Source organism: Portunus trituberculatus, chromosome 29 (assembly GCF_017591435.1).
Source record: "Portunus trituberculatus isolate SZX2019 chromosome 29, ASM1759143v1, whole genome shotgun sequence".
Classification (NCBI taxonomy): Eukaryota; Metazoa; Arthropoda; class Malacostraca; order Decapoda; family Portunidae; genus Portunus; species Portunus trituberculatus.
This window is the reverse complement of record NC_059283.1, coordinates 1887899-1902684: the sequence shown is the minus strand read 5'-3', so window position 1 is coordinate 1902684 and position 14786 is coordinate 1887899. Positions and strand designations below refer to the sequence as shown.

Genomic DNA, 14786 nt, shown 5'->3' with positions numbered 1-14786 from the left:
ACACTTAACCCCTTCAGTACTGGGCCACATTTTTACCTCGAGAGTTGTGTACGATTAGATCGTTTTATTGTTATTAAGAATCGTCTATGGAGGTCAAAAAATTAATGGCCACAGTCTTCACTATTTTACTCCCCCACATGAGACTCTGAAGCTGTATAAAATCACAAAATAGTAAGTAGAATGAATAAGACGCGTCCTGGTACTGAAGAGGTTAAATATAAGAAGACAATAGAAAAGAAATCTGAAAAAAAAGAAAAATAAGTAGGTTTAGTGAGATGAATGAAAAGAGTGGATTGTAAAGAGGAAAGACTTGGGGAATATGAGAAGGAAAACGAGAAGGAGGAGAGAAATGAGGCAGGAAAAGAGAGGAATGGAAGGACGAAAGGGAGAAGTGCAGAGATGGAGGAAGGCAAGGGAGGAGAGAGGAAGGGATGAAGAGATGAATGGAGAGAAAGAGAGTAGGAGTGAAGGAAAAGAAAATTGAAAAGAATCACAAAAGGTCACAAAAGTTTCCAAAAGTACAAAAGGTCACAAAGTTTTCGAAAGTACAATTAAGTTCAGTCACTTCCCTCCTCTCTCTCCCTCTCTCTCTCTCTCTCTCTCTCTCTTTCTTTTTTTTTTTTTTTTTTTTTTTTTATTTAAACAAAACTTAATACAAAGGAACATGTACCCAAAGGCGCACTGTCGTGTGCTACCTATTCTAAGGGTACTACAATCTATTTCTCTACAATATTTACAAGACTTAAAAATAGATAATATACAAGATGGTCAGCATGTAAATGGAGCACTATTCGTTTCACTTCACTAGCACTATTCACGCACTGCACTACACTGAGTGTCACGTCACAAAGAGTGTCAGAGGAGTTGGCAGTGTCTGTCTCCACTTATGTGCCATCAGTTTGACACTGTGTGTTCATCTCCTGGACGTGAGGCACCGCGGCCGTGAACAAGTTCCACATCCTGGAGACGCGTCCTGCGAAGGTGCGTTGATGCTGACACCCGTGGGATCGCGGCACCTCTACGGCGTCACCACCATTGAGCACCGTTCTCGTGCTCCGTGCGGTGACTCTTAGAGGATGACGCAGCCCTGCCAGATGTGGCACTCTTTGCACCTGTGCCTTATGGAACACTACGATCGCCGCCACGTCTCTGCGGTGTTCCAGTGAATCAAGGGGACGCTCAGGCTCTGGGTGAGGTGGTAGTGCAGCATCTACTAGCCGTATGGCGCGGCGTTGGATGCTGTCCAGTCTCCTTCTGTGTGTGGCGGCACAGGACATCCAGGAGATGTCCTCTCTCTCTCTCTCTCTCTCTCTCTCTCATGCACACACATACACAAAAGCAAAAAAAAAGTGAGAAAAGAAAGAGAGGAAAGGAAGAGAAGAGAAACTTACGAAAAGTTAATTAAACGAAGTGTTAGAGAGAGAGAGAGAGAGAGAGAGAGAGAGAGAGAGAGAGAGAGAGAGAGAGAGAGAGAGAGAGAGAGAGAGAGAGAGAGCACAGCGGTTGAACAAAGACACGCCTCCACAGTGCGTTAACGAAATTTAGCATGCCATCTCTCTCCCTCATTTGTCCTCCCTGGAGCCGCCTTGTGTGGCCGAGTTCCTGAAGGCTGGAGATGAAGAGTCACTTACAAAGCCACGATGATTTGTGAGTCTTAAGTCTTAAATCATTCTAATTCTTTCCCCAGTAACAAAGAGAGAGAAGGTAAATTAATCTCATTCTTATGATATGGTGTGTGTGTGTGTGTGTGTGTGTGTGTGTGTGTGTGTGTGTGTGTGTGTGTGTGTGTGTGTGTGTGTGTGTGTGTGTGTGTGTGTGTGTGAGAGAGAGAGAGAGAGAGAGAGAGAGAGAGAGAGAGAGAGAGAGAGAGAGAGAGAGAGAGAGAGAGAGAGAGAGAGAGAGAGAGAGAGAGAGAGAGAGCAAATAGCTGAAAAAATGGACAATTTCCGAACGCTTTTTTTTGTGTGTGTTGAGAGAAAAATGTTCGCGTTTGCGTTTTTTGTGCCTCTTTATGACAGATGGAGATAAATGTGGCGATCCCACACACACACACACACCTCCTCTCTCTCTCTCTCTCTCTCTCTCAAAATGAAATAAATGGAATGAATTGATAGCAAAACACAGTAAGGAATGAGAGAGAGAGAGAGAGAGAGAGAGAGAGAGAGAGAGAGAGAGAGAGAGAGAGAGAGAGAGAGAGAGAGAGAGAGAAACCAAGCATCACAAGCCGCTACAAACTACATGAGGCGAAAACTGATGGGAGCCTCCCCAGAACCACTGCACTTAATGGTTGAGAAGGAGATGAGGGCCACCACTGCTTCTCCCTCAGACGACTCAACTCCCTCTAATGAACAGATCTTAGTTCCAGCTGTGACCTTTTCTTCCCTTTTCATTTTCGTCCTTTCCTTCTCTTTGTCTACTCTTCCTTATTTTCAGGTAAGTGTGCTTGTTATTCATTTTCTTTATGATTTTCTGCTTTTTATTCCTTTTTCTCTTTTTTTTAATTCTTGTAGTGACTTTAAATTAGTTCTTTTCTTTTTATTTCTTTATCATCGTAAGGAGTTTTTTGTTTGATTTTTTCTTTGTGATTTTCTGTTTCTTATTCCTGTTTCTCCTCTTTTTAATTTTCGTTGTGGCTCTAGAATTGATGTTGCTCCTTCTTCGTTTCTGTTTCATTCTTTTTCTTCCTGCTTATTGTTTCTTCTTTGTATTCATGAGTAAAAATTAATCTTGTTTTCCCTGTTTTTTTTCATAATTATCTGCTTTTTCCTTTTATCTCTTTTACTTAAATTCTTGTAATGATTCTTTCTTTCTGTTCCATTCCGTTTTCTTCCTAATCATCTTTTCTTCTTTGAATTCATAAGCCGTCATAAAATAAAACAAACTATGTTCTCATTTTTACTTTCATTTCATTGTGGTCTTCCTCCTCCTTTCAACTTTTTCCTAGTGTTCTTTCGACATTTCCCTCCTTCTCTTCCTCTCTCCTCCTCCTCCTCCTCCTCCTCCTCCTGTCTGAAAAGTCGCGGTTGTTGACAAAAAGAAAAAAAATAACGCCTGACGTAAAAGAATGACTGTAATATAGGCGAGGATAAAAGAAAGATAAAAGGATAGAAAAAAGGATGAAGGGAGAGATACTAGATAAAAGTGTGAGGGGGAGGAAAGAATGGGAGAATAGGAGGAGGCAGGAAACGAGAGAATGGCGCTGAGATAGGCACACAAAAGGAGGAAAAATGAGGATGATATAAGGGATGGGAGGAATAGATAGGAAAAGGTTCAAGTATTATGTAATAGTGACGTTGTGAGAAGGATGTAAGAAGATAAAAGAGAGAGAGAGAGAGAGAGAGAGAGAGAGAGAGAGAGAGAGAGAGAGAGAGAGAGAGAGAGAGAGAGAGAGAGAGAGAGAGAGAGAGAGAGAGAGAGAGAGAGAGAGAGAGATAGCATAGAAGGCCATATTCAGAAACGCCTTGCTCTTTTATCATGACAATATTTCAAGTCCCCAAATAGTTTCTCCTTATAATCAACGAGAAATCTTACTAATCCATCACCAAAACCCTAAAAAATACCTTCAAAACCAAAGTATCGTCAACTCGAACCTTTGGAAATAGTAGTCGCAAGAAGGCAGAGTGATTTTGAATACAAACTAAAAACACATGAAAAAAAAAAAAATGCACCACACGAACGAAAAGAACCACATACTAAAAACAAGGATACTTCACAACCCTAAGTAGCAGAACATACCGTGAGAATATTACATGAAATACGACCTACGTAATGATACAAAAGCGAAAGAATCAAACTCAAACACGATCCGGAAATAAAGGAAAGATATGTGAGACGGGGTGAGAGAAATTTACGAACGTTTATGAAAGGAGAAAGGAGAAATGAAGAGAAGGAAGGAAAGGAGAGTGATGGACAGGAGGATAGAGAGAGAATGATGAATGACGGACATAGCAACGAAGGAAAAAGCGGGAGAATTGAGGGCAGGGAAAATGTTGGAAAGGGAGAAATGGGAAGAGTGTGGAGGGGGAGAGAAAAGAAACGAACGATAAGGAGAGAGAGAGAGAGAGAGAGAGAGAGAGAGAGAGAGAGAGAGAGAGAGAGAGAGAGAGAGAGAGAGAGAGAGAGAGAGAGAGAGAGAGAGAGAGAGAGAGAGAGAGAGAGAGAGAGAGAGAGAGAGAGAGAGAGAGAGAGAGAGAGAGAAAATTAACATAAAACCATGAAAACACAGAAGGATGAAGAGAATAAAGAGGAAAAAAAGATGAGAATGAGAAGAGAACAGAAAAAAAAGTGGGAGAAAGACGAGAGAAACAAAATGAGCTTAAGAGGAAGGAGAGAAAGGAAGGAAGAAAGAGAGAGAGAGGAATAACCACGGAACCAGGAAGGGAAGAGGAAGGGAGAGGAAGAGGAGAGACGTTTTTGCCTTTTGGGGAATAAGTAATTACGTACAAATTATCAAGGAAGGTTAGTAATTACATTCCTGAGCGCAATAATTCTCACTAATATGCAAAGTAAATTATATGAAGGTTCATCTCGTATTCGCGAAGAGAGAGAGAGAGAGAGAGAGAGAGAGAGAGAGAGAGAGAGAGAGAGAGAGAGAGAGAGAGAGAGAGAGAGAGAGAATGAACAAAAACCTATATCTTAATCCAGAAATGCACTAACCTTATAGAACACCACACACTCTGCTATGGTGTATAATTAAACCATAAAATAAATCCTATTAGTAAAAACTCACGTGCCACAAACGCCCCTCAGCTTGATACACATGACCACCAGCTTTACCCTCGTTCACCCTCGGCGCCAATTCACACAGACACTCTAAACTCGGAGGCGAAATATCTACTCTTGCTTAACTTCAATTTCAGTACTGGGACACTTTTTGCCTTGAGTTTTGAGTTTGAGTAGACGATTTTACTTACATTAGGAAGGGTCTATGAAGGTCAGAAGATTCACGTCTTCAATACTGGAACACATTTTTATCTTGAGATTTATGTACGATTAGACTATTTCATTGACATTAGGAAGGGTCTATGGAGGTCACAAGATTAATGGCCACAGTCTTCACTATTTTAATCCCCCATATAAGTTTCTAAAGCTGTATAAAATCATCAGATATTAACCAGAATGAATATGGAAACGCGTCATGGTACTGAATAGGTTAATGGCCAGAATCTTCACTATTTTAACCCCTCACGTAAATATCTGAAGCTCTGTAAAATCACCAAATAGTAAGCAGAATGAAAATGAAAACACGTCCTGGTACTGAAGGGGTTAAACGCAATGACACTGCTGGAGAAAATGGAGGCTCAGGTAACAAAGGTAAACACAAAGCGGGGACTAAACAAAAAAAGGGCCTTGTTCCTCGCCAGCCCACCAGCCCACCAGCCCCACCTGCACCACCAGCACCGCCAGGACCTCCAGCACCACCATCACTCTTCCTGTTCCCAAGCCGCTAATTTTTACAGGCGGCTCCAAAACAGACCATCAATTCTCGTGGAGGTGAATGGCGCCTTGTCCAAAAATCTCACGGAATATTGCTTGCCGGTGAGACTGAAATATGACTCGGCCTTTGACTATGATTGCATCGCTATTGCCTCCCCGCCTCCTCGTTCCCCCTCCCATCCCCTCACGCAATACTCGGCGCACCTGTGGAGGCTCAGATTAATACAAGACCATTAGATTGTTGCCTGTTTTGCCTCTGAAGGGACACACTGACACTAACTAAACCTCAACACGCAGGCGGTTATCACTTAGAAACCTGACAGCTTGTGCGTTCCCCTGCATGTATAACTAATGAACTGCAGAACACAAGACATGAAAGACAAGATAGATGCTAAAGACAGCCCAAAGACAACCTATAACTCTCAACAATGTCGTTTTCTAAAGGGAACGACTGCACCAAATCCTGAACATTCGCCTTTTTTTTTTATCTCCGTGTCAGAAAAAGACAAAGTTCATTCAATCTTCGTGACAGGGACGGTCTTCCCCTCTAAAAGGAAAAGAAAATAGGACAAAGTAGAGGCAGCTAATAGGGACCTGGCAAGCCTACACGCGATAGTGAAGGGAAAAAGGAGGTGAGGTTAGCAAAGGATAAGGTATAGAGAGAAGGAGAGGAGGGTAGGTGAGTTACAAGGGGAAAGATAAGAAGATAAAAGCATATGGGAGTAAAGGGGGCTATTCATTAGGTGGACAAGAAGATGAAGGAGAGAAGAGAATGAGGACGAAGGGAAGGGAAAGGAAGAAGAGGATGAAAGGTACTTGTAACACACACACACACACACACACACACACACACACACACACACACACACACACACACACACACACACACACACACACACACACACACACAGGTCTCAGTGTCCTCTACGCCCACCAGGTCTCGCTAACAACAGCCATCACCGCTAAGCTCGGCCGGCCTTTAGCGCACATTAGCGGACTAAGCTTCTCTACCACTCCTGCAAATATTCCTCATGCCTTCCCCGAGTGCCAGGCGGGGCGATAACCTCTGCCATGGCGCGGGAGGCTCTTCACCCACGCACATGTTACTTGCTCCATTGCACGAATACTTCCATTTACCTGGACTCAGCGAAGAATGCAAATAATTTTACGTGAATATTAAGTCCGAGGTCACGAAGGTTGCATGGCGGGTGTTGTTCCTGAGGCTGTGATTAGCTTTGTGTGTTACGAAAAATAAGGTGAAAAATAAGAGATAGTTACACTGACATAAATTCACATCCTATTACTGATATTTTTCCTTTTTGAAATTATGAGTGTTGGGAAAGCTGAAGGAAGAGAAGGAGCCAGTTCTTTACCATCCATGAGGGGGACAGAGAAGAGTGTTATGAAGGGACTGAATTTTTGGTTGCAAACATTGGAGGCAAAGAGCACACGAGTTTTCACGCGTGAGGACACAAAGCCGTCCTGCAGAAGTCAGCTTTATGTTAATTACGAGCCTGCAGGGACAACATTCAAGTGGATGTGGCAGACACGCAGGGGCGGCCATAGTGCAGTGCCATTTTGAATTGCACAGCTTCCGCGAGGCTGAACCTTACAATGGGCCCTCATTCCTCCCACGATAGCAGCTTCCCATGCAACGAGCAGCCACACCTGGCGAGGCCACAGCTCTTCCTCGCCGCGTGACCAGGCGCCAACACACCAATGTAAAGCTAAGTAATGGCGGGAGATAAACACTCACAGCTTAATGACGGTGGTGGAGTTGAGGCCGTTCAGTGCCAGATGGTCAGGAGGCGCCTTCAGGCCCGCACTCTTGCAGGTGACGGCCACAGTGTTGGTGTCCGGGGGTGGGGCGGCCCCGTCCCTCAAGCCCTGGCGCACTCTTGGAGGTGACGGCCACAGTGTTGGCGTCCGGGAGTGGGACGGCCACGTCCCTCGGCCCTGGCGGACTGCCTCGCACGAGCAGGCAGCAGGACAGGCAGTCGAGGCGGGCAGCAGCAGTAGCAGAAACAGCAGGAGGCACAGCGAGAGCAGCAGGGGGAGCCGTGGCCCCCTGCCGCCCCCGGCATGTCCCCCGGTGTCACCAGAATCCCCCATGGCAGTGCCGGTAACTGCACGGGGAGGGCGTGGGTATGGGTATGGGCGTGATGGGCAAACTTACTAAAGGCGGCCCTGGGGAGGTGCCAGAAAGGAATCTAATAGGCGTCATTAGGGCGTGTGGGCGTGGTCAGGGCGTAAAGGTGGGCGTGGTAGCTCTCATGGCTCCACCCCCGCCGCGGCTCCTCCTGCAACAAAAGAAAACACAGGTAAGTGCGCGGCATCCCACACTACAAGATCAAACACACAGTGATGCAATGTACACGTGAAACACTTGTATCAACCAAATCATATAGAAATGGAAGAGTAAAATATCCGAATGAAAAGCCAAGGTAAGGAACGGAGAGGACAGCGAGGGAGGATCACCGCGTGGAGAACAAGGGAGCCACGGGAGAGCACGGCAGTAATTACTTGGGCATGACTCAGGTGAGCCAAGCCACGTCACAACCTTTCCGGGAGGCGCGGTACTGGATTATCGCTGCATATTAATGGGTTTTTACAGCTTTTAATCAATGTTCATGAGTGTAGAGTTTTGCAATCTATTCCCTCTCACCTCTCTCTCTCTCTCTCTCTCTCTCTCTCTCTCTCTCTCTCTCTCTCTCTCTCTGCTTTACAGTACATTCAACAACATAATCAAACTAAATTAAAATAAAACCCAAACAAAGAAAAATTGCATCTGAGTATATTCTTCCATGTAACAAAGTTCTTTTTTATTAATTATTTTCTAAGTCACTCGCCACAAAATCTGTCGGTAATTTTAGAGATATGGCTGAAATGGGATAAAAAGGACATAGTGATATTCTTTTCCTGTTCCTCTTTTCCGTAGGGAGCCGTTCTACTTAGGAACCTCAGGAAATTAATCGAACTTACGAGGGGAAAAGAGAAGTTGGTGAAGAAAAATCTATTCTGTGCTTCATCTCCGAATTATTTTCTTTGAATTTGAAAAAAAATAATAACCACTATCACCACCACCACCACCACCACCACCACCACTATTACTGCTACTACTACTATTGCTATCACTACTATCACTACTACTATTACTATCACCACAGCTACCACTACTACTACTACTACGACTACCACCACAACCACCATCACCACTACAACTATTACTCCTACTGTTACTACTGCTAGTATACTACTACTACTACTACTACTACTACTACTACTACTACTACTACTACTACTCCATCCACCACCAAGGAAAGAAAGAATGAAAAGTCTCTCAGTTTTTCTGTTTTTTGATCCTTCACTTTCTCGAAAACTTGATCCAGCAAGCGAATATTGTCCCAAATGCACCCACTAGGGTGGGATGGAGAAGTGAAGGCCGCGTCAGGAAGTGGTGAGGAGTGAGGAGAGGCTGGTGAGGGGATGCTAACAGTGGAGATCCGTGTGGAATATATCTTTTTTTTTTATGATATGGCCTATAGCGCCTGTAGATATATTTGAAAAGTATGTGGATATGGATAAATAAGATGGTTTTTAATTAATCCTTTCTATGGATTGTGGCTTAAAGGTGAATTAGTGTTTTAGTCAATGGAAAAAAAGAGCTAGAAATTGTTTTGGTAGTGAAAAGTGAATGCGGAGATACATGATGGAAGAACAACAATAGTGAGATGTGTAAATAAGATAGATGAGTTTTACTAGTCCATAAAAAAATAGTGTAGGAATGGTTTTGATAGAGAACTGTGGTAGAAAATAAATGTGGAGAAATGTGGAGTAATAAGGTGGATACTGCAAAAAGGAAATGATGTGAAATGTGAATAAGTAAACCAGTCAATGAAGAGAGTGCTAAAAAGAGCAAATTTTACGTTCAAGCATTGCGATGGGAAAAAAATAAGTGGAGCTAGATGGATGTGAAGTGGAAGGGAGTGGAAAGGAATAAGGGTGAGTCTGCAGAAAGAGAATTTAGGAGGAGTGTAATGGCAGAGAGTAAAGTTGGAGAAGCAAGGCGGATGCAGAGTGGAAATGGAAGGAGTGGAGGGTGGAGCAGCGTGTGATGTGGAGTTGTGAACATGATGGTGAGTTACGAGGGACGGGAAGGCTTGGCTGGCGCGGCGCCCCCCATCCATCATAACTTGCTTTATAATGGAGTCGAGTTTCCGGGGTCCACCTCTACTACTACTACTTCTACTACTACTACTACCACCACTACTACTACTACTACTACTACAACTACTACTGCTAGTACAACTACCACCATCATCATGAAAACCAGAATTACACGCACCATTACACACAGACACACACGTTAATAAGAGAACAGAACAAGAAACTACCAAGAGGAGATAAGGATGTGCAAAAAATAGCCTTCCGAATGGGGCAATAGATCAGAGGCGTACATTGCACAAGAGAAGCAACGTGTGCAATGTGGATATACAAAAGAATAAACATAACAATTTGACTGAAAGACGAAAATTCAGAAAGAAATCAACTGAAAGAGAGAGAAACGTACACAGAAACACGATATCACAACTTCACACATCCACGCATGTCCACCCAGCCATCAACATCAAGTCCACTCACACACACACTCGCACACACACACATTCCACCGGGCTACCACTGCAATAATCGATGGCACGTAGTTTCCACACTGTATTATCGTAGAAAGTTAAATTGGAAACGTCAACTTGGGTCTGCCTTATCGGGTCTGGCAAGGCTGCGTTAAGTGAGTCTTTCGATGGCTCGCTGCCCTTCCTCGCGGCGACCTGAAGACACGAATGATGATGGGAGGAGGAAGACGACCGCTTTATCTCCTGTCGTGGTAATGCTGGTGGTGGCTGCGGTGGTGGTGGTGGTGGTGGTGAGGGAAACGCTTCCTGGTATGGATGTGAAAGAAAATGGGTAAAATAGAGAAAAGGAATCAAGGAGAAGGCAGTAATGATAACGCTATGCTGGTGATGAGTGAAGTGGTGATGTTTTGTTATCATTTTTTTAATTTTCTTTCTCTTTCACTCTTTCCAAGGCATCGAGAAAATGGGTAAAATAGAGAAAGGAATCAAGGTGGAAGTAATGATAATGCTATGCTGGTGATGAGTGAAGTGGCCGTTTTGTTATCATTTTTATAACTTTCTTTGTCTTTCACTCTCTCCGAGGCATCGAGATTAGCATTGTCATCGCCCCGTGCATAGAAATGATCGAATAGGAGGAGATAATGAGATAATGATGGTGCTATCCCTGTGATAAGTGAAATAGTGCTGTTTTGTAATAATTTTTGTAACTTTGTCTCTTTCTCTCACTCTCTTTCTTCAAGACATAGAGAGTAGCTCTGTCATCGTCTCGTGCATACTAAATAATCAAATAGGATGATATAATGACAGTGATAAGTGATAAGTGAAGTGATGGCGTTTTTTTTTGTCATTCTTGTAATTCCATTTCTCTCTCTCTTTCTCTTTCTCTCTCTCCCAGGCTCCAAGATTAGTACTATCATCGCCCCGTGCATAGTAAGTAATAAAAAAGGAGATAATGACAGTGATAAGTGAAATGGTCCTGTTTCATAACCATTCTTCTATTTCTCTCTCTCTTTTACTTTCACTCTCTCCCAGACACCAAGATTAGCACTGTCATCGTCCCGTGCATGGCAAATAATGAGGGCACGTCAAGATCCTCAGCGGTCCAATCATCCCCCTTGAGGCACACCTGATTGGGTCACTGCCCCTTTAACCTCGTCTGTCCGATACATTTTTCTTTACCAAGTTTCTCCTGCCACTTCTTCCCTCAACCTCTGTTTCCTCCTGCCTTCCCTAATTCCTGCTTCCATTGTTTTCTTGCACACGCACGGGGAGAATAGAGAAAACGTGAGTAATTTGCTTCTTTTCACTCCTCCTCTCCCTCCTCTTCCTCTTTTACTTCTTATCAAGTCTTGTGTTCATTTTAGCTCCCTGTAATTAATTGTTCTCTATTTCTCTTCATGCACTTTATCCACCCCCTCTCTCTCTCTCTCTCTTCTCTCTCTTCCTCTCTTTCCCTTAATTGTTCTCAAATGGCCGAATTTTTCCATTACCTTCTGTCTGGCTTTTCCCTTTCCACCTCTTTTATCATCTTTTCCCTCTTCTCTTCAGCCACAAGTGATTTATTTTCCTTGGTTTCATATCCTGATTTTCTCATTTTTCGCTGCGATTTAGGAACGAAGAAATCAAATAGCAAATGTTTCGAATATCACAACGAAGCAATGAGTCAGTGATTCGGAAAAGACGTGGATTGTGATAAACTTGTCTGCGGGAAAGAAGATAAAGAAGAGATGGAAAGACGGGGAGTGGGAGGAAAGGAAGGAGGTAGAGGAGGGATACGTAGGAGGGTGAGAGTGAAGGATGGAGTAAAAAAAGGAGGCAGGAAGGAAGAATGGAAGTTTGGCTGAGGGCATTGAGGGAAGGAAAGTGTTAAAAGAGGAAGAGGAAACGATAAAGGGAGGTAAAAGAGTGAAAAACGGACTGTTATGAAGATAGAGAGCTCAAATTACGAAAGGGAAAAAATGAAGATGGAGGAAGAAAGACTAAAAGAAGAAAACCGGGAGAAGAAGGAAATATAAACTGTAGGAACTGAAGGAAAACCAATAATATATACAGAAAAATAAAGACGAAAGAGAAAGAACGAAAAAGTATGAAGAAAAGCTGAAGGGAATAAAGGAATGAAAAAAAAAGGAGAAAGAACATGTTAAGGTGGAAAGGAATAAAGGGAAGAGATCAAGGAGACAAACTCAATGAAAATAAAAAATCCACATTAATGAATTACAATGAATCTTGTGGATGCCAATATAGGATAAAATTTGAGATATTTATGAAGGAGAGGTGAGCTTGGCAGGCGAAGAACGGAAGGAAGAGGACGGTGAAGAGAAGAAAGGAGATGAAGAACAGAGGAAGAGATGGAGGAAGAGAAGAAGAAATGCACGATATCAGAGAAGGGAAAGATGAACATAAACAAGGAAGGAAGAGGAGAGGAGAGAGAAAAGGGAGATAATAATGAACAAAAGAATCAAACGGAAAAAGAAAAGAGGAGAAAGACGAGGGACGAGAGGAAACAAATAAAGGATGGAAAAATGGAGATAAGGAGAGGGAGAAGGAGTGAAGTGGAGGAGTTACGAAAATAGGAACTGCGTAGGAGGAATTCAAATGAAAGGAAACAGAGTGTGTGGGAGAGACAGGGAGAAAGAACGGAGAGAGAAGGGAGAGAGATGTGAGGAAGTAAAAATGGAGTTAGACGGAAAACAAAAACAAGTAAGAGGAGGAGGAGGAGGAGGAGGAGGAGAGGAGGAGGAGGAGGGAGGAAGAGGAGGAGGAGGAAAGGAGAGAGGTAAAGAAGAGAGATAAGTAAGAGTATAGAGAGAAGAAGAAGGATGAAAAGATAATTGAAAGAGGAAGATAAGGATGGAAGGGGAAGAAGGAAAACAGAACAAGATGAAAAATGCAATCAGTGACATTATGAGTGTGGAGAAGTGAGTCAGAGAGGGAAGGAAGGAAAAGGGGAAATGAAAGAATTAGATAAAGCAGGAATTACACGAAAAAGAAAATGGGAAATAATCAAAACATATTATATCGTCAAAGTATTTATGTTGTCTTCCGTAAAGCACACACACACACACACACACACACACACACACACACACACACACACACACACACACACACACTCCTGCATCCATCCTTTTTATTTCCATCTCTTTATCCTTTCGCCACTCGTTCTCTCCCTTCCTTTCTCCTCCACCTTCTCTTTATCTCTCTCTTCCTCCTTCACTCAGAAACAAAGAGACTATAAAGTCGATCCACATATGGGGAAACTCAAGCTTTTCGACCATCACTGCTGACGAGTTGGAGGTTTGTGTGCGTGTGTTGAATCTTTTCTTCTTAATGTTCTTACTCCTCCTCCTTCTCCTCTTATTCCATATCAACATCTAAGGTTTTGGTAGTTCTCCCACCACCATCACCACCACCATCACCACGACCACCACCACCATCACCACCACCACCAACAACAACATCAGCACCAACAGCAATAGTGACACCAACAAAAACAATGATAATAATGATAATAGTGATAAAAATAATAATAATAATAATAGTAATAATAATAATAATAATAATAATAATAATAATAATAATAATAATAAGAAAAGATAATAATAATAATAATAATAATAATAATAATAATAACATTTCTTCACAGCAAACAAAATCTTTTCATCACAATTACCGATAAAAGCAAAAAAAAAAAAAAAAAAAAAAATAAATAAATAAATAAATAAAAAAAAAAGGAGGTAGAGAAAAAATACCTGTTACATTAAAAGAACACAGTGCTCAACACTTTCCCAATATGTAAATGTCCATGATAAACAACAGCACTCCAGAACAATAGAGAGCGGCGTGCTAAAAGCGTAGTAAATAGTTAATGACCTCTTTCTGCACGATAAAATACAGTCGCACTTCAGCCTCATTAGAAGACAATGGCCGTGTATAATGTTTGGCCTTTCCGAGAGGAGGGGGAACACGTGCTTGCCATACAGGACAAAACATTTAGCATATACTGACACTGTAATAATAAACAAGATAGAATATCACTACATTTATTTCTTTTCTCATTGCTATCTTTCTTTAACCCCTTCAGTACTGGGACACATTTTTACCTTGATTTTTGTGTACGATTAGGCCATTTTGTTGACAGTAGGAAGGCTCTATGGAGGTCAGAAGATTAATGGTCAAAGTCTTCACTATTTTTAATCTCCCACTTAAGTTTCTGAAGCTGTATAAAATCGCCAAATAGTAGCCGGAAAGACTGTGGAATCGCGTATTGGTACTGAAGGGGTTAAAAGGAGAAACATCCAGTATTTATGAACTATTCTAAAATAAGTGAAATAAAATGAGACAGGTAAAAAAAAAAAAGGTCTATAAAAGGTGTATACAGTGGAGGATGCACACGAGACATTTAGTATTTTCAAATTTTTCTAAAGTAAGAGGAGGAATTCTTAAGTTGAAGGAGAGAAAATGGAATAGAAAATAGGTACCATCTTTAACCTTTCATTCATACGACAAACAAAACTTTTCCTATAAAAGAACAAAGTAAGCATATAATTTTAACACCATAAAGGTTATTCACATATATTTCTGCGTATTAAGAGAAAAATATAAGGAAAAAAACAGGATAATCCTATTAGTACTGATATACGTTTCCAGTCACACAAACATTACTCTGCATTACGAAAAATATCATAAGGAAAAGTTACTAGTGATATATTTCCATCC

At 42.1% G+C, this 14786-nt stretch overlaps 1 protein-coding gene across 5 annotated transcripts in view; it reads right to left on the bottom strand.

Moving 5' to 3' along the window:
* LOC123510384 (leucine-rich repeat-containing G-protein coupled receptor 5-like) overlaps positions 1-14786 on the bottom strand; it is a 267024-nt gene that overhangs the window by 38073 nt on the left and 214165 nt on the right. For all 5 annotated transcript variants that reach the window (XM_045265498.1, XM_045265500.1, XM_045265501.1 and 2 more), the window contains exon 2: positions 7193-7736. In XM_045265498.1, the coding sequence (XP_045121433.1) occupies positions 7193-7548 (356 nt within the window). In that variant the 5' untranslated portion in view covers positions 7549-7736. The remainder of the gene's footprint in view (positions 1-7192; positions 7737-14786) is intronic.